The sequence below is a fragment of the Stegodyphus dumicola genome, chromosome 4, assembly GCF_044657685.1.
Source record: "Stegodyphus dumicola isolate Sdum_Otavi_A_Nest chromosome 4, ASM4465768v1".
In the NCBI taxonomy this organism is placed as follows: domain Eukaryota; kingdom Metazoa; phylum Arthropoda; class Arachnida; order Araneae; family Eresidae; genus Stegodyphus; species Stegodyphus dumicola.
The window spans coordinates 69,022,820-69,045,850 of record NC_140771.1 but is presented as its reverse complement, the minus strand read 5'-3'; the positions used below and the strand labels follow the sequence as shown (position 1 = coordinate 69,045,850).

At 32.6% G+C, this 23,031-nt stretch overlaps 1 protein-coding gene across 4 annotated transcripts in view; it reads right to left on the bottom strand.

Annotated features, from left to right (window-relative positions):
• Liprin-gamma (liprin protein kazrin) overlaps positions 1 to 23,031 on the bottom strand; it is a 463,459-nt gene that overhangs the window by 99,159 nt on the left and 341,269 nt on the right. For all 4 annotated transcript variants that reach the window (XM_085815044.1, XM_085815043.1, XM_085815045.1 and 1 more), the window contains exon 4: positions 15,701 to 15,861. In XM_085815044.1, the coding sequence (XP_085671170.1) occupies positions 15,701 to 15,861 (161 nt within the window). The remainder of the gene's footprint in view (positions 1 to 15,700; positions 15,862 to 23,031) is intronic.

The following is a 23,031-nucleotide window of genomic DNA, read 5'->3' as shown; positions in this document are numbered from 1 at the left end:
ATCATCTTTAGCTACAGAAACTCGGTACACAATAAAAAAGAAAATTCTATAATGAAATTTTCACTAAAAAGATTTTTTTCTGATAATACTATTGATACCTTTGGAAATTTTGACGAATTGACAGCCTTTAAACAACTAGAGCTATTAATGTAATATACATTATCGAATAATAAGAAGGAAATAATTTCAGAAACGAAATCGTATTATTTCCGTAAATCTATTAACATCAATCATTCTAATTATCATACTGGCATTAGAAGAAAGGGAGATGTCAAATCGATAATTATTTATTTCTTCTTCAGCCCCAAGGTTAAATCCGTTTTTTTTCTTCTTCTTGCTAATCATTAAATAGTTGTTGATCATTAAATAAATGTTGCGCAGTGGCTTCATGGTTTCTACAACTGGAACAAGTTGAGAATATTTTAGTACCACAAGAAAAAATCTGAAGGTCCTTAAATGTCCTAAAGTCAACCCAGCCAGAGCCTTTTGGTCCTTCCTGTCACCTTTGAAACCAATAGGAGTACAAATACCTGCACTAAGATACCATGAATGTGTCGTTAGTCGTCTCTAAGAAATGTTAGCTCAGATGTAGTATAGCTCAACGTTCAGTATAAACCTGAGGCATGGAAGTACCGTCCTTTGCTAGTCTGTCAGCTACATTATTACATTTTAGATTTACATGAGATTGTATTCATTGTAGATGGAGGACAGAATAACTGGAAAAGGTTTTGAGTTTTTCAATAATTTTAATTCCTCTCAGGTCTTTAACACTTCTCCAGTTATCTAGGTATTGGATTACGCTACGGCTGTTCGTAAGGGTCCAAATTTCCACGCATAAATGTCTCTCTAAAACACAGTCCAAAACCATATCAACAGCAATCAATTTAGAGCTTAAAACGGAACAGGAATTGGTATTTCTATGTTCGAGAGATATTTAAATCTGTTTTTAAAATTGATAACACTGGCATTAATCATATAACGATGGAATTTGATGGTTGAAAGAAATATTTCTCTATGGCCAAATTTTTTACAGGCATTCTGACTACACGTTGCTTGCTATTGTTTCCAGTGGCCCGACATTTTCAATTTAATGCATTCGTAGGGAATGGCCATCCGCCATTTAGTCATCTCATGACCAAGAATTTCACCCCAGGTGCATCACAGACGTAGCGACTGAGCTACACCCTCAAAAAACGGTAAGCTACGTCCTAATTTAGATGGAAGTTCGAACCCGGGCCTTTACCTATGGCAACCGGCTTCCTTACCATCACGATAACTGGGCGGTATTTTGAATCTATCATTATATGTAAAATATTACTTCAGCAACAAATAAAAAAAAAACTAAATAAGGAATTTTCTGAATCAAAAATACATAAAATATTCTAATTCTAAAGCGGAAACCTAATGTTAATACGTTTTCATTTCCTTATGCGAAGTTAAGGAAATATTCTAACTGCGAAAAATTTCGGGTATCATATTTCAATAAAAATATCCATTTTGACCGTTCCTGAATCCATTTGGTGTGTATTTAATTTAATTATGGCAAAGCACACGAGGGCTATCTGCCTAAAGGGAGGGATGCCTTTCGTGGAGGACTTTCTAAGGGAAACTGGCTCGTATACACGTTACACATGGGGAAAACCACGAAAACGCCCATGCAGCCAGCCCGTTCGCGGGATTCGAACCTCAGACCGAACTACCAGTGTTCAGCGTCTTTACCGCTCGGCCGCTGGTGGGCCCCCTGAATCCATTTGGACGATTATATATATATATATATATATATATGTGTGTGTGTGTGTGTGTGTAAAAACCTTACCGCTTAAAAGCCCTTACCCTCCTTATCCGGCCTTTATTTTTCACAATCGGTGGTCGAAGTCGTATATTTCGAATTATAGAAGTGTTTTAAATGGGGGAAATATTCATGTTTTGGAAAAGTTATATTTTTTAAAAATTGTTAATTTTCATCAAATAACGAAATTTAACTTTTTTAATGCGGTCTGTTGGTATGTGGGAAAGTTTAATACTCGTTATGGGGGGGGAGGAATTAGAAATTTGACTCTCGCATGACAAAAATTGAGCGGGATATTTAATTCCAAAATTTGCAATTTCTGATGTCATTTTCAACTTGCCTGGAGGGATCGGTTAAGTGAGAATAATTCGAGGAAAGAAGTTTAAATGAAGTGCAACAGAAAATGTGAATAATTTAATAGGCTGTAAAAGAAAGTCTTTGGTGTCCACATCAGATTTTTTCGAAGTCAGAAACACGGTGACTTGACGGGGTTCGAGCTCTAGATCTCTGACTGCAAGCTGGATGTGCTACCAATTACATCACGAAGAGCAGCGAAGAAAGAAATTCATTATATATTTAACAAGAGCCGCAACTAGTTATTTTAAAGTTTTAGAAATAGTAAAATTCTTCTCGAATAAGATGAAATGTTTTAAATAATTTAACAACGATTATACATTGTATTATTAATGTGGTTATTCGGTAAGTAATAAATATGCGTAAACAATTCTTGTTGCTCTAGCTCTGTATTCAGAAAAGTATGTTCTTATTACAGACAAATTTTAAACTTAACCCCCTTCCCGATTTTAATTATAAATGTCAGCTGCTTTTAAGTTATTCATTAAAGAAGAGGGGATATACGAAAACTATTCAAAATGAACTTGCAACTTCATTGAGTAATGTTTCTGCATAACTAGATAAATCAGTTTCCTTTCGAAGCTAAAATAAGGACCAACACAAAAGAGATAAAAGTTAACCCTAAATTAAATAATTCATTAAAGGCAAATTGGATCATCAGATATGTTTTGTTTCTCAGGTTTAACTAAACATAACTGTAGTGCCATTTGGTAATAACTGAAGATACATCATCATCATTTTCTTCTTCGGTTGTTGGTAGTTGAATCGTCTCTGTACTTCTGATAGCCCTCACCTGCTTTAAAAGTAAATGGCAGATATGGCGGAAACTGTTTAAAATTACTGTACATATAATTCAAAAATCAAAGTTACTGATTGTTAAAAAAAAGATATGTTGTAGTACAATTTCTGTTTCAAAACACAAAAAATTAATATCTGTTACGACACGAACTGCATTTTAGAGGCTAGATGTTATCGTTATTTTGACCAAGCATATCTCAGTTTTTGGAGTAAATAATACTCTATCTTTGTAAGAATTAAAACACCGTTAACCAGTGCTGCAGAGATGATTGTCGAAGGTTATCAGGTCGAAAGTTTAACATAGATCATGCAATCATTGCCAATTTTACTTACATTTGGTCTGACAGTGCATTCCACATTAATCAGTGCATCGAATTTCATGACCAAAGTATCTTGCTGTTAGTTTTTAAAGTCATCAGGTTTATCAAAGCAAGAAACATGAAAAATGAGCAATGCTTTGTCAGAATATGGACTCCGGACCTCCCGACTGTTAAACGGACATACTTCCAACTATACTAAGCAGGCACGCAATATGAAAGAAAAAAATACCTTAAAAGTTGACTGCTTAACTGCGTGAAACTATTCTACGGTTATTTACCAAGAGAAAGTGATGTTTTCAAGAAAGAATAGTACATTACACAAAGTAATCTAAAAAATATTCATGAAGTCAACCACTCAACTTCACAAATCGAGCCCACCTTAAAATAAGCAGCGCTTCAATGATTTCGGGATAAGGTGTTGGTGTATTGAGAATACGGCAAAGCACACTAGGGCTATCTGCCTAAGGGGAGGGATGCCTTCGTGGAGGACTTTCTAAGGGAAACTGGCTCGTATACACGTTACACATGGGGAAAACCACGAAAACGCCCATGCAGCCAGCCCGTTCGCGGGATTCGAACCTCGGACCGAACTACCAGTGTTCAGCGACTTTACCGCTCGGCCGGGATAAGGAAATAATTGTCTTACAATTCAACTCTTTCATAGTGAAGTCGCCCTAAGCGCCAGTGTATTCAGACATCGGCAGGTCTCCCGATCGCCTGTGTTCATTTTCTACCTTGTGCTTTTCGCTATAACGTTAGTGCATGATCATTGGTTTCGGGAGTTCCTAAATGACATGCCAATCATTATTTTGAAGCGACTAAAACTAGCTTATTTTAATGAATTTTCCCTCTCCTTTGTTTAACGTGAACTTTTGTCCTCGTCAAGGTTTAGATATTGACGCTCACAGCTGCAATCCTGTCTTTAGGGGAACTGTACACAATGGATAAAACCGCACAAAGATCCCCAAGAGAGAAGTAAGCTCTTCACTTTAACGTTGCAGCATTGTAATCGGCATGGGAAAAGGAAATCCATTCTAATAAAAATTCGTATACACGGGAATTTCAGATGTGTGAGAGGAAAAGATTTTGGCCTCACCGCCGATACGAAAGAGTTAAGCCACTGAGATGCTGCAATAAATTTAAATCAGCTCGGTTCATTTTTTAAAAGTTTAACGGTTGAGAGTTCAAAATGCATTTAAATGTCTGACATTTATTCTTAACAGTTCAGTTTTAAGTTTTTGTGCTGTTCTATTTTTTCTGGCTTCCGTTACAATAATTTTTCTAATCCAGATGTTTATGCGATCTTATTTATACCACAGGAAGATTAAATATTGCGTTTTTTTAACTGCAATTTATCATGTAATTGTCACTTCAACAGCAAAAGTTCTAAAGAGTCAGTAATTATTACTACTAATTATTATTAAAGTAAATAAAGTCAATGGGCTTCTTTATTGATCATTCTGTGCCTGTGATTTACAAATCTTTCAATGTTTTGAATTTTTCATGTTATCAGTAGTAAATCTGCCCAAAATGTTTGATTAGTTTTCGAGTTTTGATTGAATACACGCATAAACGTGTTCCTTTGTCTGAATAATACCACTTTGATCGCGGTTTATTTCCGCAAGCTGCTTAAACTTACTTAATTAGAGGAATAAAGGATTCTTAAGATGGAATTATTCAAATAAAGGGATTCTTAAACAAATCGATAAGAAATAATTTCCTTTCCCTTACCGTATGTTATGGTTTTCTGTTTTCCGCTTCGTTTCTCGCTTGATTTTTTTCTAAAATCATTCCTCCCTTCCAATCTCATTATTTTAATACGAATCAATTCTTGATATACGTTTTCTTCCTTTAAGAAAATGAACTCGTTTTTACTTCTCGTATTTCAGGGCTCTTTTAATTTTCGTTTACAGTCTGAATTTATTTATGAGTTTTTTAGGGAGGAAACCAATTTACTGCTTGGGAGACTGCCAGTCACTTTAACTCCTGTGCAAAACAAAACTTCTAGGGATTATTAGCAGTGTTAAAAAAATTTCGTTTAACCTTGAAAGGTAATAAAGTTGAGAATAAATCGAATATCATTCTTTAAGCCAGAACTTGGGTGGGGGAATGTTTTCCCTTTGCGTTAGATAATAATTCCGTTCGTTTCTATCTTGAATTGCCGGATAATATTGCTTCATATTAAGCGGCTCAAAATAAACCGAACGAACATGAGATTTCACTTGTTTTGGGTTCGGTCTATCTTGAACCACCCGATATAAATATAATTTTTTATTTTCATATACTTTATTATTAAGATGGTATGAACTAAATTCCCCAGTGTTTTTTGTCACTTAATATTTTCTGAGTTTGGCTGCCATTATTGTAGAAATACGGAATTTAGATAATTTATGAAGTATTTCTCCCGCCTTCTTAGCATGCCTTCGTGGTTAGCACACTCGGCGCGTATTCGAGAGATCCAAGGTTCGAGTCCCAGGGAGAGAGCACTGCTGATTTTTCAGGGTCCCCTGGTAAAAAAAAAAAAAAAAAAAAAAAAAAAAACTTATATTTCAATAGTGGCGTCCGAACTCATTTTTCACCTCTCCTGCTTTGGGGGAAAAAAACTTACGTCTCTACAAATGTTTTTAGCATTTCTCTAATAATGATAGCATATTGCAGCAATCCGAAATTGGAGACCTTTGCAACCCATGAAGACATTCCCAGTTTGTGTGATTCTCGTTTTCATTAAACCGAATATGAATAACGCATTAAAAAAATGTATGAATAGCGCTAATTAATTTACAACATAGTATAAATCTTATTAAAGGTTTTAAAGATGCAGATTTTATTAACTTTTATCTGTTCTTCTATGAAAAAATAAATAAGCTCAGATACGAATTTTTGCAGTAAGAATAATCGCTTTGTTTGGGAATACATTCATATTCGAACAGCACGTTTTCATAACTAAAACTTTCATAACTCGAAGATGAAAGCATTCACATAAACGATTTTATAAGCCAAACATGCCAACGGCATTCAAATCCTATAGACAGGTTTCTTGTCTGCCGTCAAAAGGCGTTCTGAGCAAGCAAGAGGGATTTCCATAACATTTGGCTCCCTTAGCGCCACTATAAATTTCAGATATGCCACATGATGTATGTCAAGTCCGTTAAGACAAATCTCAAAGGCTATTGTTATTTTCCTCTCCCACAGAGATGAAAAGCAAACTAAGCTTCATATGACAGTAAATCGCGAAGTAGGAACCTCGGCAAAAATTTATGCTATCTTCCTGTAAAAGGTTAAAGGAAATTCAAAATGTAAGTAATGGTAGCTGCTTAACTTACTACCATTAGCAGCTTTTAGAAAAAATCCCGATTGACCGGTCAGCATCTATTTTTATTGACTGTTGCTACACATAATGTGTGAAAAATAACGAACTAAATCAAGGCTTTAACATAATTCAATTTTCAAACTTAATTATCTTAAGCTAGAATTTAATTTTAAAACAATTATTCTGGCATAACTTGAGGCAAGATTAAGGAAACCAGCGGGCATATTAATGCCATGAAGAATAAAGCGAGAATATTTGACTGAATAATTTTACACCATTTAAAATAATTCACGAGAATAATTAACTCCCGCAAGCGGTAGTTTAATAACCATAATGAATGACAGACTAATCCCACATAAAACACGAAACAACATTAGTGAAGGATGAAAACAAACGTACAAAGATTTGGCATTACACAAGCATTCTAAAGCTCAACGAAAGGATGTATCATCATTACCGTCTTCACTGGTCTAACGAAAACAATATATATCTGAATTTTATTCATTACTCTCTAAAAGGAAATTTTGAGCAGTTTTGGGATATAAAATAATATATTTTTATAAGGAACAACCAAATCAGTTTATAAAACATTAACAAAAGAAAAACTAGCAAAATCATTTTTGTTTCTCTTTTCAAAGGATAACTTTCTTGAATTTTGCTACAAAATATTAAAGTTGCGCATCAACAAGATCTAGCAGCAGATTTACCAGTTTTATTTTGCGTAGATTAGTTAGTGTCTGAAGAGAGGTAATAGTAAATTATCTTTTACAGCAGGAAGCTTGAAGACCTTAAAATAAATACAAAATTTACTCGCGTTTTATCCCCCACCCTATTTAGCATATGATTTAGAAAATTTGATTTAGTTCCATAACTTCCTCTCCACAAGATTGAAAAGGTTTTGAAATTTTCTGGACTGGTAACTTTGCACATATGGTGAATTAGTAATCCCGGGGTTCAAAAGTTAAGTATTCACAATCCTTTTATTCTTTATTTATTGCATGGAGTTATGCATAATATATACAATCCTTAAACTATACTCGAAGATGAAAGCATTCACATAAACGATTTTATAAGCCAAACATGCCAACGGCATTCAAATCCTATAGACAGGTTTCTTGTCTGCCGTCAAAAGGCGTTCTGAGCAAGCAAGAGGGATTTCCATAACATTTGACTCCCTTCTATAGCGCCACTATAAATTTCAGATATGCCACATGATGTATGTCAAGTCCGTTAAGACAAATCTCAAAGGCTATTGTTATTTTCCTCTCCCACAGAGATGAAAAGCAAACTAAGCTTCATATGACAGTAAATCGCGAAGTAGGCACCTCGGCAAAAATTTATGCTATCTTCCTGTAAAAGGTTAAAGGAAATTCAAAATGTAAGTAATGGTAGCTGCTTAATGGTAGTACTTACTATCATTAGCAGCTTTTAGAGCTTGTGTTCCAGTTTCCTTTTAAGGTTTTTAATCGATTTACGATTGGTAAATTTGCAAGGTTTTCCCTTTAATATTGAGCAATTTTTAGGTTTTTAGTTTTCCTTCTAAAAAGACTAATTGTATATTATGTTATAACTCTTATACACAATTGCAATTATTATATTATAGAAGAACTTGCTTTTATACCAATTTACTAATTAATTTAGATGCTTTAAATTTATATATATATATATATATACATCCCTTACCCGGCTTTTATTTTCACAGCCGTTGGTCGTAGCCATATACTTCCAGTCCCAGAAGTGTTTTGAATGAGAAAAATATTCATGTTTCGGCAATGTCCAACAAAAACTCAAAATTAATTTTGAAAAAATAACGAAATTTTAATGGGAGTCCCGGTTCCTATACCGATAACTGGAGAGAGTTTTATATTTGTTATGAAAAATAAAATTATGAGAAGTTTCTTGCCTTGAGGGATCGGTTAATTAAGCTACAATAACTCGAGGGAATAAGTTTAAATGAAGAGCAGCAAAAAAATCTGTAGAATTTAATAGATCGTACAAGGAAGTAATGCCGTATGCATATGAGATTTACTCTTTTAAATGCCCACTCAATGATATTCTTTTGTGATTAGTAAATCACAAAAAGCCACTAGTAAGTGGACATTTGTTATTCCAAAAGAATTTTCGCAGCAGAAATTTCTAAGCTTTCAAAACCTAAAATTACGTTATTAATATCCTTAAGTTTTAGTACTTTAGAATCATAAACTGATAATTCTCTAAAAATTAACTTAAGTGCAGATATTTTTTATTTTTAATTAATGCTAATATACTAAGAATTGATATACTGAATTGCTAGTACTGAATATTGTTAATGTTTTCTAGATCAAGAGTTTTATAAAATTCTGTGAATAAGCTCTCTAATCTGAAAAAAATTACATTGATCCATTAGTGTTACGGATTTTGTATTTATTTAGTTTGCTATTTTTTAATGTAATTGTTATTAAAATTGCTTTATATTTCCGTGCAATGCAGCTCGAGACTTATTTGAAGAGAAAGCTACGTCGAAAAAATTAAAACACTGGAGTATGCGCATTTAATTTTTAATTACATAGACATCTCGTAATTTTACTCTTTTAATATCTCCAAAAACGAGAAAATAGGAGAAGTTTTGGTGCTACTTGGGTAGACGGTTGCACGGATTTTGGCGATTTTCCTTTGGCGAGTAGTACAACTTATGGTAAACCCATTGCTGGATAAGTTATTTATGGTAACCGATACTTTGTTGTCATTTTATTTAAAAATAATGCGTTTTATTGTGAATAAATTCCGTGTTTAAAATATTATTTATGGCTTTTAAATATTAAAAATCAATTTAATTTTGCATTTTTATTTGAAATAAAAATTTTATTGTTTATCATATTTTATGAAATTTTATGTTGTGGATATGTAATCAATGACGTCACCTTACTTTAAAAGTAATTCGTTTTAATATGTATAAATTTAATCTAATGTTTTAAACATTATTTATGGCTGTTAAATATTAAAATACAATTTAATTTTGCATTTTTTTAAAAAATGATTTTATTATGTATGAATTTTTAAATAATTTTAATTCTAGCCGTGATGTAATAAGCTCTCTGATTGGTTATAGAATATTTGTGCATTAACGAGCTGTAATCAGCTCTCTGATTGGTTACTGACAATTTGTGCATTTCCGCGCCGTTTTAAAATTTAATTCATATCTTCGAATTCCTTCAAAGATGTTATCTAAATTATGATTCTGATTTTTTTTTGTGGTACTTATCAATAAACAACAGGTTAAATACTCAAAAAAATGTAAGTACATATTTTTCTATTTTATTTTATAATTGTATACTTCAATTTTTGGGTACTTTTCCGTTTCGCCGGCGCAAATCTCGCCAAGCAGACTTTATTGGCGACAACATACAGTATACACATAAAAAATATTTAAAAATTTTTAGTTCTAAGAAATCTTTTTTTGAAGGCATAAACATTTTAATATCGCTTAAAACTTTATAAAAAGCCAATAAAAAGACAATAAATTTGTAAAAAGACATTAATTTAAGAATTTACTATGCTTTCATGGTTCAACATCCTAATTCCCCGGTTCATATCACGTGACCCCAAGCGATCTCAACTCACGTAATCTACTCTACAAAAATCTAATGCTCTCAGTAATTAAGTTAAATCTTAATTTCAAGTTAAATTTTAATTTGGAACACAAGTTGAAATGCAAGAAATATTTCAATGCGTACGAATAGCTTACTCAGAAATTATGTAAAACTGCAATGCTTTACTTCGCGAATGCATTCTTATTAGAATTGATGAATTTAACCCTTGACTTTCCTTTTCTATATTTTCGGCTTCGCTTAAGCGCTGTGATTGCATCCTAATTGACTTAATTACCGAAAATGGCCTTAGACATAAAACTGAACTGTCTGATAAAAATTCTATTATATGCCAATATTGAAAGAAACAATCAATCTGATAAGAAAAAGCTGCGACTTGTTTCGAAAATGAGGCGTAAAAGGTTACCAGCGAGAATATTCTGTTTGGCATCGGTTGTATCATTATTGGCGACTTTATCGCTTGCGCCGGCAAAACAGAAAAGTACCCAATTTTTGTTAAAAAAATTAATACACTATTTTCAGAAATTGCTGAGATAATTATTGTCCATATGTTTTAATGTTAACTATATTCAATACAAGTATTTGAATTTAATAATATTTTAATTCTTTTAAATGTTGGTATGATGGTTTTTAATTCGATACTCAATTTCAGCAATATTTTAATCTAATTATACGTTGGCCCAATGTTTTTATAGCGGTGTTTTTATTCTCTTCTTTGCTATATGAAAGTAATAATAACCTTACTTTAGTATTTTATACTCATAGTAAATGTATTTATTTACACTTGCCTGCCATCTTAAAAAACGACATTGATAACAAAAAATTAATCCATTGCTTTTAACGATATTTATTTATTTTTTTTTTTTTTTTAAGTTTCGAATACTTTACTATACATAAAAACAGCGTTTTTCAAGATGGCTGACGTTTGTAAAAATCGCGCCAACAATTGAGCCAACGTAAATCGCCAAAAATCCGTGCAACCGTCTACCAAAGTAGCACCGAAGTTTTTCGTGCATTTAAAAAGATTATAAAAAGCGGGAGGAAAACATCTCAGTTCCAGTTGTTTACTTATTGCAATTAATGATTGTAGCGAATTCGCGGTGAAATCGGATTAGCTTTCTCTGTTTTGAATTAAGTTCTGTTGAACGTTTTAGTTGTTTAAAAGATAACTACTGCGAGATATTGAGATATTGTACGAATATCTCTAAGGAAATTTAAGCTTTTTGTTTTATTTGCTGTGATAAGAATAAATTTTATTTACTTTTCATTGGACTTGTGCATTCAATTTATTACGAACTTGTACGCACGCAACGCGTTTTGGTGTCAGAAGTGGGATTTTGAATGCCAATTACAACAGCGATGGAAGAACAATAGAGGCAGTTGATGACTGCGTTTGCTGAATTCCAAGGAGAGATTAAAGCGGGACAGGAATCCGTTAAAGAAAAATACAAAAGTTGGTCAGGAAAAGATGAAAGTTGTTAAAGAGGAAATGAAGGCTGTTTAAGTACAGATTGAAGCAGGTCAAGGGGAAAAGAAAAGAGAAATTACCTGCGTAACAGAAAACAAATTCGAGGTTATGGAAGTATTAATTAACGCAATTGAAAATAAAGTTGGACACATTGATGAAAAAGTTTCTTCGGTAAAAGAAGAAAGACAGTTACCCTCTTCCTAGAATTGACGATATTCTGAACACTCTTTCTGGAAGCAAGCGGTTCTCAACACTTGATTTAAAGAGTGCGTATTGGCAGGTAGAAATACATCCTGATGACCGAGAAAAGACAGTATATACTACGGGACAAGGACTTGGGCAGTTCAGGGTGATGCCATTTGGACTGTGTCATGCGCCTTCAACATTCGAACGCCTCATGGAGACTGTTTTGAAAGGTATTTCCTATGAAGCCTGTCTGATATACCTGGATGATACATCATCGTCGGAAAGAGTTTTGAAGAACATTTAGAAAATCTTAGAAAGGTGCTTCAGAAACTGAAAGAAGCCAATCTAAAGTTGAGTCCCGCTAAATGCAAATTATTCAGTCAGGAAGTGACTTACCTCAGATATGCCATTTCTGCTGAAGGTGTGTGCACGGATCCTGAAAAGGTGTCAGCCGTTAAAGCCTGGAAACGTCCCGAAAATGTCCATCAGCTAAGAAGATTCCTAGGGCTTTGCAGCTACAGAAGATTCGTGAATTCGCGGTGAGATCGGTTTAGCTTTCTCTGTTTTGAATTAAGTTCTGCTGAATGTTTTAGTAGTTTAAAAGATAACTACTGTGAGATATTGGGATATTGTACGAATATCTCTAAGGAAATTCAAGCATTTTGTTTTATTTGCTGTGATAAGAATAAATTTTATTTACTTTTCATCGGACTTGTGTATTCAGTTTATTACAAACTCGTAAGCACGCAACAATACTTTTCACAATTATGCACATAAAAATGCCTGTCACGTGATTTTCCCTTAACATCAGTAACCTTTCTGAAACGATATTTTATTTTTAGTTAAGTACAAATGCAAATATTTCACTTTTCAAGTTATGTACCGCATTTGAACGTGATTCCTGATTTTAATGTTAAATATCTCGGTCAATTTTCGGTGTGCAACAGTCAAACTTTTCATGCTTTATTTTTTATAGCAAGTAAAACATTTTTCTAAATATAAGTGCAGGAGCCGCAGGAACGTGTAAAAAGTTAGGTTTCATATTTCATATTTTTTTTTTAAATATAAAAGTATGGAAACATGAATCTTTGCATCATTTAAAACATTTTCGTAGCTGGAAGTACTTGTCTACTATCAAGGATTGTGAAAAGCAAAGGCTGCGTAAGGACTTTTGTGAATGCGGTGTATAAAGTGTTGAATAATAATAATATAAAAGAAAAGGTAAAAAAGACAATAACTAACAATAGCGTTAAGAAATTTATTTACAAACACAGTTTAATCATATAAACTTATTCCATTTCCTCCCATAAATACTGCATAAATCGCATAACCTTTCCCTCTCTATTTTCAGCCCAAGAAATTAGAAATAAAATTCAAATTTTTTAAAAAAAAGAGGAAAGTTTTTGTACAATAAGCATTAACTGATCAAATAGTTTTATTTACACAACCTATCTACAGTTTTATATCACGAATAATAAAAGCATGGACACCTATGACAAATTAAAAAAGATAATGGCTTATATATTTAAAAACGCAGTTAAAATAACAACTTTCATTATTTAAGCACCCCCCGTCTTTATTTTTCGCGATATAAAATCGTAGATGAATTCTATAACCAGTATTTTTTAATCTATTATTTCTATTAAACTATATCACAACTTAGTTCTCTCTTTTAGTGCATTAATTCACATGCCCATTTTAAATGTAGCTCACTGTACAATTTTTTCAAATTATTAGCCGAAAAGGACAATTTGCATAGAAGGGCTATTAATTTCGTTTTGGCATTTTGCGTCGTCCACTATAAAACGCGGTTTCACTTTTCAAATTGTTGCCACCGAATATTAGAGCCCATCATTATATTTAAAAAAATTAAATAATGAAGAATCTGCATGAATATATGTATGTTTCTCGTATTAAGATAAAACAACGGTACCTAGAGACATCAAAGTTTGCATAACGTAGTCCTCCACTCGAATATGGGCATCTGGAAGCTCTAATTTGGAATTTGTTTTATTAGCTATTTCATATTTTATAAAATTTTAACGAATTTTTGATTAACAAGCTCAATGATTTCAAAGGGAGCAATGGCAACACTGTACGGGAAGTTTTTTTTTTAACTCCGGCGCCCAAGGCTTTGTATCGGTAAATCTAAAGATATGCTATTTTTAAATATTTTGTGACATTGCTGTTGAATTGAATTTTATGTTTCAAGTGCGCAGGACATAATAAATATAAATAAAGGTAACACGCAAAGTAAAAAAAAAAAAAAAGAAAAGGTTCCTTTGGGTGTAATATAAAATCTAAAGATTCAGATTTTTTTTAATTTAATTTCTTTTAAGCCTCAGTTACACTTTATCAATATGAAATTTTTAGTCTTTATTAAAACACAAGCATTAAATTATCCGAAAATTATGAAATAAAGAAAAATAACAGCATTCAGAGAATGAAGAAATCGCTTTGAATAGTCAGTTTCGGAAATTGGAAGTAATTTATAAGTATTTTACTTAAAGCTAAAATGAAATGAAAAAAAAAAAAAAAAGTATATCCCAATTCATCACTGAATGCTCCAAGATGTGCAAAGTCAAAACGATTTTGAATGCCGTCTACTTCAGACTGGAACACATTTTTTTAAAAAAATGTAGAGAATCATTCGATTTATATTTTCTTAACATTATTGGTTTAAAAAATATCGAAAAGTTTGCTTTAATCTGCGAAAATTTCAAAATTTTATATCCAATGCATTTTTAGATGTAAAAATTATAAGATCACGAACGTTATAAGTTTCTTGTATGTTAATTAACCAGTTATTTTATGTTTTGACCGTTTACCTGCCAGAATGGAAATTTAGTTCGCGCGTATTTAAAAAACGAGGTTTTTAGATTGTAAGTCAGAGCGTGCTCTGCCTTCCGAGGCCACACTACTAGCTTGCTAAATTAACAAATATCTGCAATCTTCGGCCTTGCATTATAATTACCGATAGTAGTCATCTTATTATCCAATAATAGCAATAATAATAAGTTTTGAGCCAACTTCGCGTTTGTGTAGCCTTCGGCTACTAGTTTATTTGAATATAAATTTTACATTTGAAATTACTCTACTTAAAAGTTATCTAGCAAGTGATTGGTTGATTTGTAAGCAAAAGATATACTTTCTCTTCATCTTACTTTGCAATGAAGGGTCTCTAAAAACCCTTCTGAAGCTTTAGTTGTTACTTTAGACAGCGATAATTCCCTTGACGTACGCCAAGAGTTCGGATACTGCGAATGATTGCACAAAAGTTCATAACATCAAATAGTCTAAAATATCGAGCGATTGTCAAAAATTGGTAAAAAAAAAAATTGGGAATTAAGTTACAACTTTTATACAAGTTTTATTAAAAAGATTTTTTTCCCGCTGCATTCTTTAAAGCAAGTACTTAAATTCTAATATGCTTAGCTTGTGCGTGAAACGATTATATGCGCCAAAAACCGATTAAATATTAAATAAAAAAAGTCTAAATTGAATTTTGAAAAATAATCGCTTCACCACATTGCTTTGTCATTGAGGAACAGTGTGTGCGCAAAATTTGCACTCCATAGCTTATCTGGAAGTAGGTTAAAAATCGACGACAAAATTCCACTCACAGTGATACACAATGATTGCACTAAATGAAAGCTTATAAAAAAGGGAGATACGCGGGTGAATAAATGGTATAATTATTTATTGTTATTAAGTCTGTAAATATGTGATTGTTCCCAGCACGTACATAAAGTTTTAATTTTTTTATTACATTGCGCAACTGATACAGATAATTAAATACCAATAACTACTGGCTTAGTTTCTCAATTGTGTGCTTATGTAATATATTCCAGTTAAAAGTTTCAATTTCGATCAGTTCAGAAAAGTTACCTGTTTCATATTTTCTTCGCTTTCTTTCATCTTTTGCTCGTAATTGCGAATGAATTCCCGAAGCTCTTCTTCTTTATCCTCAAGGGTGCTGTAGAGTTGTTTCATCTGGGTCAGGAGGTCGAACTTCTCGGCTTTCAATCTCTTTCGATCTTGTTTCAAGGCTGGGGAGGAAAAAAAACTATTAAGTTCTAAATTTCTACTCTATAAGACTTTGCTTGCAATTATGTGACAGAAATATTCCGCAGTATCATTTAGCTGTATTAAATTATTTTATTCTTTTTTGACACAGATTAATCAGAATATAGATATCATAAGAAGTGTTTATAAAATCCTTGCAGGAGTGTATAAATTTAGATTTACATATGATAGACATCCATTGTTAACCGCGTGTAAAATCCCTATTTCTGAAACTATACTTTAATACAGCTCATATTTTATTTAATTGCCAACATAATCAGTATCTTTCGTGACGCATCGTGCTAATAGATTGACTGGTATTCATTTAGAAATGCTTAGAAGATTGTTTGTGGCATCAAAATGTGAACCAATCCCGAGCTGCCATGAAATAGTAGTCAGGCGGGGATGAAAAATTAATGGGCAAAAATGTTTCTTCAATAGAATGATAGTAATGTATTCTGTTTAGTTTCGCATGAGACAGTACGACAAGCTTTTACAGAAGTTGTGGGTTGTAACTTTCGAGATGTGTGTTTTAATCAAGTTCTGCATTCTTTTTAAATGCCGATTATATTACTTTTTGGTGCCAAATTAGCACAGGAACATTTTTCGTTTTCCCAGCTTGTTAGAAAAATTCCTCGGTCTTCGCTCAATGGTTTCACGGATTGCTTTTGTGATCCTGACCGTCGTCTAATGAATGCACCTTAGATAGGCAAACATCTCCTTTGACATGATCCGCTAAAAATAGCTCTAGAAGATTCAGGTCAAGTTACTGGAGCAGGCAAGCAGTCGATGTAGTTTTCAAAAATCTTTTCGTCTGAAAAGATTTTAACTGTTGCAAAACATATTTTAATGCATAGAAGAGCATACAGCTTATACAAACTTTAATGCGCACTTTATAATAGCGCAATTACAGCGTTTTCACAAGAAACCCGTGATGAGTTCAAGATACAAAAGATATTAAGTTCCACAAGAATTTTATTAGTTATTATTTTATTAATTATTTTATTACATGAATAACAAAGAAAATAATTATCCTTCCCACTGCAAATTTTAGTAGTCAACTTCAAAAGGCAAACTTTAATTTCTTCAAATATTTCTATTAAATTGTTCGAATCGACTTTACTTTTCCTCAATCTGTAAATACTCAATAATTTTTAAACCAAGTTAATCCAGAAGCCAAGTAGCTTAAACCATATAGCAATTGCAGTTTCACATTAAATATGTTAAATAAGTTCGGTTACTTGCTTTAACTTTCCCGGTTGACAAGACTGGTAGCCATAATTATTACTGTTACATAACCTGCTAAATTCCATCTATAGTTATTGGATTCATAATTGTATAGTTAGGCAAAGCAAAACATCTATAATCTTTACAGATACAGAATTAAGTGTTTAACATATCAAAAGTTTATTTTATTTATATAATAATTTTCCGTTTAAAACACGAAAATTTTACAGATATATCCTTTGGTATCTTTCTTAGAAAAAAGTTTGTTCTACGTATACAATTACTTCACATGACATTACAAGCAAATCGTCCATAACTTCTACACGTTTATCTTTTGGGATTTTGCGTAAGAAAAATACAATTTACTTGCGTAATTAATTGTAATAACTTTGCAAGCATACAATCTGTGACTGTTACGGATATAATTTCTGCAAGGTATAAAGAATGTGCCCGTTGTTATTACTCAAATAACCCACAGAATATTAGTTGCTATAAGCTTCCTTAGTAACTTTCAAAGTTTGCTAGACTTTTATCGGAGCAAGAAATATGAAAATTCATTGATGCCTTCGCCGTAATTCGAATTCCAGATCATCCGTTTCCCAGCTTGACGTGCTATCAATTACACCTCGAAGGCGTCAAGCAGAAAATTTCTTATAACCTAATAAAATACTTTTTATGGTGTGCATGCTGTACTAGTACTAACGGGTAAAGCCCAGCTGACATGATTTTTACCAATAATATCTCTTTTGATCAAAATTGATTTGGCCTTTTTGTGTATTTTTTAAATAGGCACAGCTTTTGAAAAAAAAATTGCAACGAGTTTATTTTCATAAATATTGATCGTAAACATGTACCTGTTTCCAGTTACAAAGTTTCTCGAAATAAGATGAAGGATTTTATGAAAATAGTTACATATCAAGAGGAAAAAAGACCGACCCCATGTAAAAAGAAGGGAAAAAAATAAAATTTGAAAGCTTTCAGATTTTTTATTACGCCCAAAAGAGGCCCTTTTTTAACGTTCTGTGTTAGCTTTATTTATTTATTTATTAAATAAAGGTATATCTTCGCATTTAAACCACATAAAAATAAATTCATCGGCAATATCACAAAATATTAAAAAAAAAAAACATATCTTTAAAATTTCCGATACACAGTCTCGCGCGCTGGAGACAAAAATGTTTCTTTTTCCGTATAGTGTTGCCACTGCTCTGTACCATTGAGTCTGTTAATCAAAAATTCATTAAAGTTTTACAAAATATGAAATAAATAATAAAACAAATTCCAAACCCAAAATTCGGGCATCCAAATGCTCATGTTCTGGCGGAGAATTAGTTATTCAAAATGTGATGGCTCTAGGTACCGTCGTTTTTTCACAATGCCGAAAACATATATACATTCATGCCGATTCTTCATTTCTTAATTTCTTTAAATATAAAACAGGACGATAATATTTGGTGGCAATAATTTAAAAAGTGATTCGCCGTTTATAGTGAAACGCCACAAAATGCCGTTTTGAGGCTATATTACCTACGTAATTTGTCACCTATATTACCTACGTAATCTGTCACCTATATTACTTACGTAATCTGTCACCTATATTATTTATGTAACTCCTAAATTATATGTTTACCTCTTGCCAGCATTTAGCACTTTCGAATAAAATCATTAAGGACGTTGAACTCCCACGCTCTACAAATGGCATACTTGGTTGACCACGCGTCACCTTTGTCACTGGTCGGTCAAATAATTTGTACTGCACATACATTTGATTTCACCATCAGGTACTGCACATACATTTGATTTCATTTGTTCTTGTAACCTTTACAGAATGACATTGGAGCTGGCTGTCAACGAACGGCAGTCTCGTATTTTAATAATGATATGTATGAATATTCCCAGTTACATTTCACAGCGCATCGCAGAATTTTAAATGAGTGAAAATTTCTTAACATTTCGTTGATTGCAGCTTATCCGAGATATAGATGGCTTTTTTTTCCCCTCCCCAGGTACATCGTTAATTATCTCACGTAATGTCTAATAAGGAATATTTGTACGTATTTCATTAAAATTACGTAAAATAATGCTTATTCCGCTTTACGTAAGATAATTAACGATGCATTTAGTGAGTTGTCAATGACATAGATATTGGTTGGTTAAGTGCTTTTATGCCACCAAAAAAGTTATGTTAATGCTTGTCACACGAGTCATATATGCCATGCCGACACTTTAGCATGGTTAGGAGCATCAGTAATGGAGCGTTAACTTACATATAAAAGACAAAAGAATATTTTATTAATACTTTAAAACTTTATTAAATAAAGTAAAATTTCTGTTATTTACTTATATATCATGGTTCTGAGACAATAAAGAAATAACGCATGAGTTTAAAATTTCAGTTGAACAAAAGTTATACGTTTCGTTTTGCGCGTTTATGAAATACTGTTAACAATAAAATTTACTACATTGTAATTAAAAGATTCGGAAATAAAATTTAATGCAGCCAAAATTTAACTGTAAGATAGGATTAAAATTATATTTTCCCCCTGAATTTTTGTATACACCTGCAGTTAAGAAATTATAACCATATAATATTCTTACATGCATTGCCATTCTTATATGCATTGCCAGTTTTTCATTTATATTTCTAAATTTCCATCAGTTTTTGTAACAATCACTAGCGGGCAAGCCCACCAGATGAACGGCTGCAGCCAAAGCAAAATTTACAAGTTTTATGTAGCCCTGAAAAGAAAATGTAGAGGAAACATTTCAATATGAACGAAACAGTCCATTCTTTCTAAGCAACAACCAATTCGCAAATAATTTTTTTACTGCCAATCCAGTAAACAAAAACTTTGATACTTCAGGTTAAAATGTATGATATCAGAATTTAAATTTAATGTAATATAACAACAATTTTCTCAATATTAATAAAAGAATTAACACGGCATTCATATATCGTGTCAATTATACTATTCAGAAACAAAAAAGTTACCAACAGCAGCTATTTATAAAAAATGATGACATTAAAGAAACATTTTCGGCATACAATGACGTCACATACAATCGTGTGCTTTCTTCAACGTCAGAATATGACTTTACTTACAAATTTTACTAACAAAATCTACGATTTGAAAGCGAGCAGTGACAACACGTTTCAAAATAAAGCAGATTTTTATCTCCAGCGCGCAAGATTGTTGCCACTCGGAAAAATGACTGCGAAAATTAGCGTTTTCTGAGTTTTTAATTAATATCTCGGCTGATTAAAGTCGTTCGGAGATGATAATGGTCCAAATGGCTTTCCACGAACTTTTGGAATCGGGAATAATATGTTTAATGTTTAACAATGCTATTTTTTATTTCATATTTTACAAAACTTCGAAATTTTTATTAAGAAGCTCTACGATTTGAAAGCGAGCAGTGGCAACACTTCTCAAAATAAAGCAGATTTTCATCTTCAGCAGATTTTGTTTCATCTTTATTATCATTTTCATCTTACTATGGACTTTGCCCGGTACCAAGGCTGCTGACTTTATCATCATTAAACTCGTATATCACGTGACAGTCTACTTCCCTATGAATATTAGGTACTATCGCCTCAGACGAAAGCAGAAACATTTCTGGGACCTTGTATATATTATTTTTCATTTTTACTGTACGATACTGTGTCAAATCTACGATAATGTGTAAAAGATATGCCACTGCGAAAAGATATGCAGAAATTATTGCTATTATTGCTTATCAAACGAAGACTTCATCTGTGGCCGATATATGGCGTCAGCCCTAATCAATTTCTTCACTACTGAAGACTTTGCACTTTTATTACAAGTGCACAGGACTTTTCCATTTTATGGAATTTAACAAACTTTTACAGGTCCTTAGGGAATTGATAAACATGTTAGTGGTAAAGGCCTTCGGGTCGAACAAACCACTTAACGAATGATGATCACCGATCTCTAATCATCTCCAGCGTGGCGCGACTGTTGCCACTCGGAAAAATGAGGGCGAAAAATATCATTTTTTCCGAGTTTTTAATTAATATCTCGGTTATTTAAAGTCGTAAAGAGATAAGAATGGTCGAAATGGCTTCCCAGGTATGTTTGGAATCCGGCAGTACCTCTCCTGAAGCTCAATTCCCCGCCATTCCAAAGGGGATAATGCCAAAAGCAAACAAAATACATGCAAGCAAAACAGACAGAGACGAGCACAGATTTTAATAGCATAGATTTTGTATATATGTTCTATTTTGGTTGCGTCAGGAAATTAACTTTGTGTTTGAAAATTATTAATTAAAATCCAAATTTTATATGTTAGTTTCCGTGATTAAAAGAATTTATTTAAGAGAAAATGTGATGAACATGTTCAAAATACTGCTGACTTTTTCCTTTGGGGGAGGAAAGGGTAATTCTCCTAGATAAATCAAAACTCTTATGCGAAATCGGCAGTAATTTGCTTACTTCGTTATGCATGTACTGTTGACGCACATATTACTATTCTTTTTCTTATTTTTTTTTTTTTTTTTTTAATTTGAGGTTTTGATGCACACTAAAACAAATATTAAACTTCTAAGTTTATTGCAAGTTTTTAATAACATTATCATAGTCCCATATACATATATATTAATTTATATATATATGTGTGTGTGCGTGTGTGCGCGCTGTGTAAAATTAATTGTACGCCCTGAAGCTAACGCTTTCAAGAAACTTTCCCGATTCTTTAATATCGAAAGATTTCTCAAATCTACAAGGTAAGGAAGACATTTGTACAACTTAACTCAAAATGTAAACAAAGATTAGGATAAGATTAAAAGTATCAATCTTCTATTACCATCAAGGTGATTTACTGTTGTATGCCAGTAGCGAGAGAATAGCTCAACAACCACTTGATGGATGAAAGAACAAAATCGATTAATCTCTCTGCTTGAAATGATAATACATTACAAAACCGGAAAATAAGGTAACTCGCCCGGAAAGAAAAAGATGAAAATTCGCTGAAGAATTATGATTTGTTCTCTTGAGAATTATGATTTGTTCTCTTGACAATTCCTTTAGAAGTTAGATATCTGAGGTAGGAAAAACTGTGCTTATTTCGAAAACTGCTTTTAAAAGTATATAAATTGTGCACAGTGTATCGTAACAGATAATTTTTTAACACATTTGTTTTCATTGTTCTAAGCATTTTACGATAAAATAAGATAATTTTATAGCGACTTGTCTGACAATAACATACGAACAAGTTCCCGAACGCGCAGGATTGCGTCTGCAGTTGGCAGCTCCTTGTAGTTGACATTGCAATTTTAAAGCTCCGTTCTTATTTTAATGAAGAAACTCCCGGAGGGAGGATCCAATGGTCTTTCACCCCTCTTTCCTTATCATCAGACCTGTTAAAATGACTTTTCCGTTCGCTGTGCATTTTAAGTGGGCCCATGCCACAAATACACTATACACTTATAAATATATTCAAGTTTTTTTTCAGAATTTGAACCCAGGCCCAACGATATGACAGCCAGCATACCGATCGGGCAGCAAATAAACATTTTGCCAATGCTCATAAAATGAGTTTTTCAGTTTGATTTCATAACAAATTTATAAAAAACTGTCTTGGACTACCCCTCCTCCCAAAAAAAGGTTCAGCTAGCATTAACCGGTGAAGACTGATACGTTGATAGAGCTTGAACCTTGGAAAAAGTTGCAGATGGATGGATATTTTCATAGTATTCCTTAGGTGTAACATAAATACGAACCAGTTTTCTTTGAAAAAGCACTGTTCCCTATTAACAGATACCCCTCACGTGCTTTTGCGATATTCGAATAAGCAGACCACTAAAAATATCATAAGCTATAAAATTAACTTTTAAATATATTTCAAAGCTTTTGCAAACGTAAGAAGATCAATAAAATTCCGTGCAATGAAAGCCATGAAAAATTAAC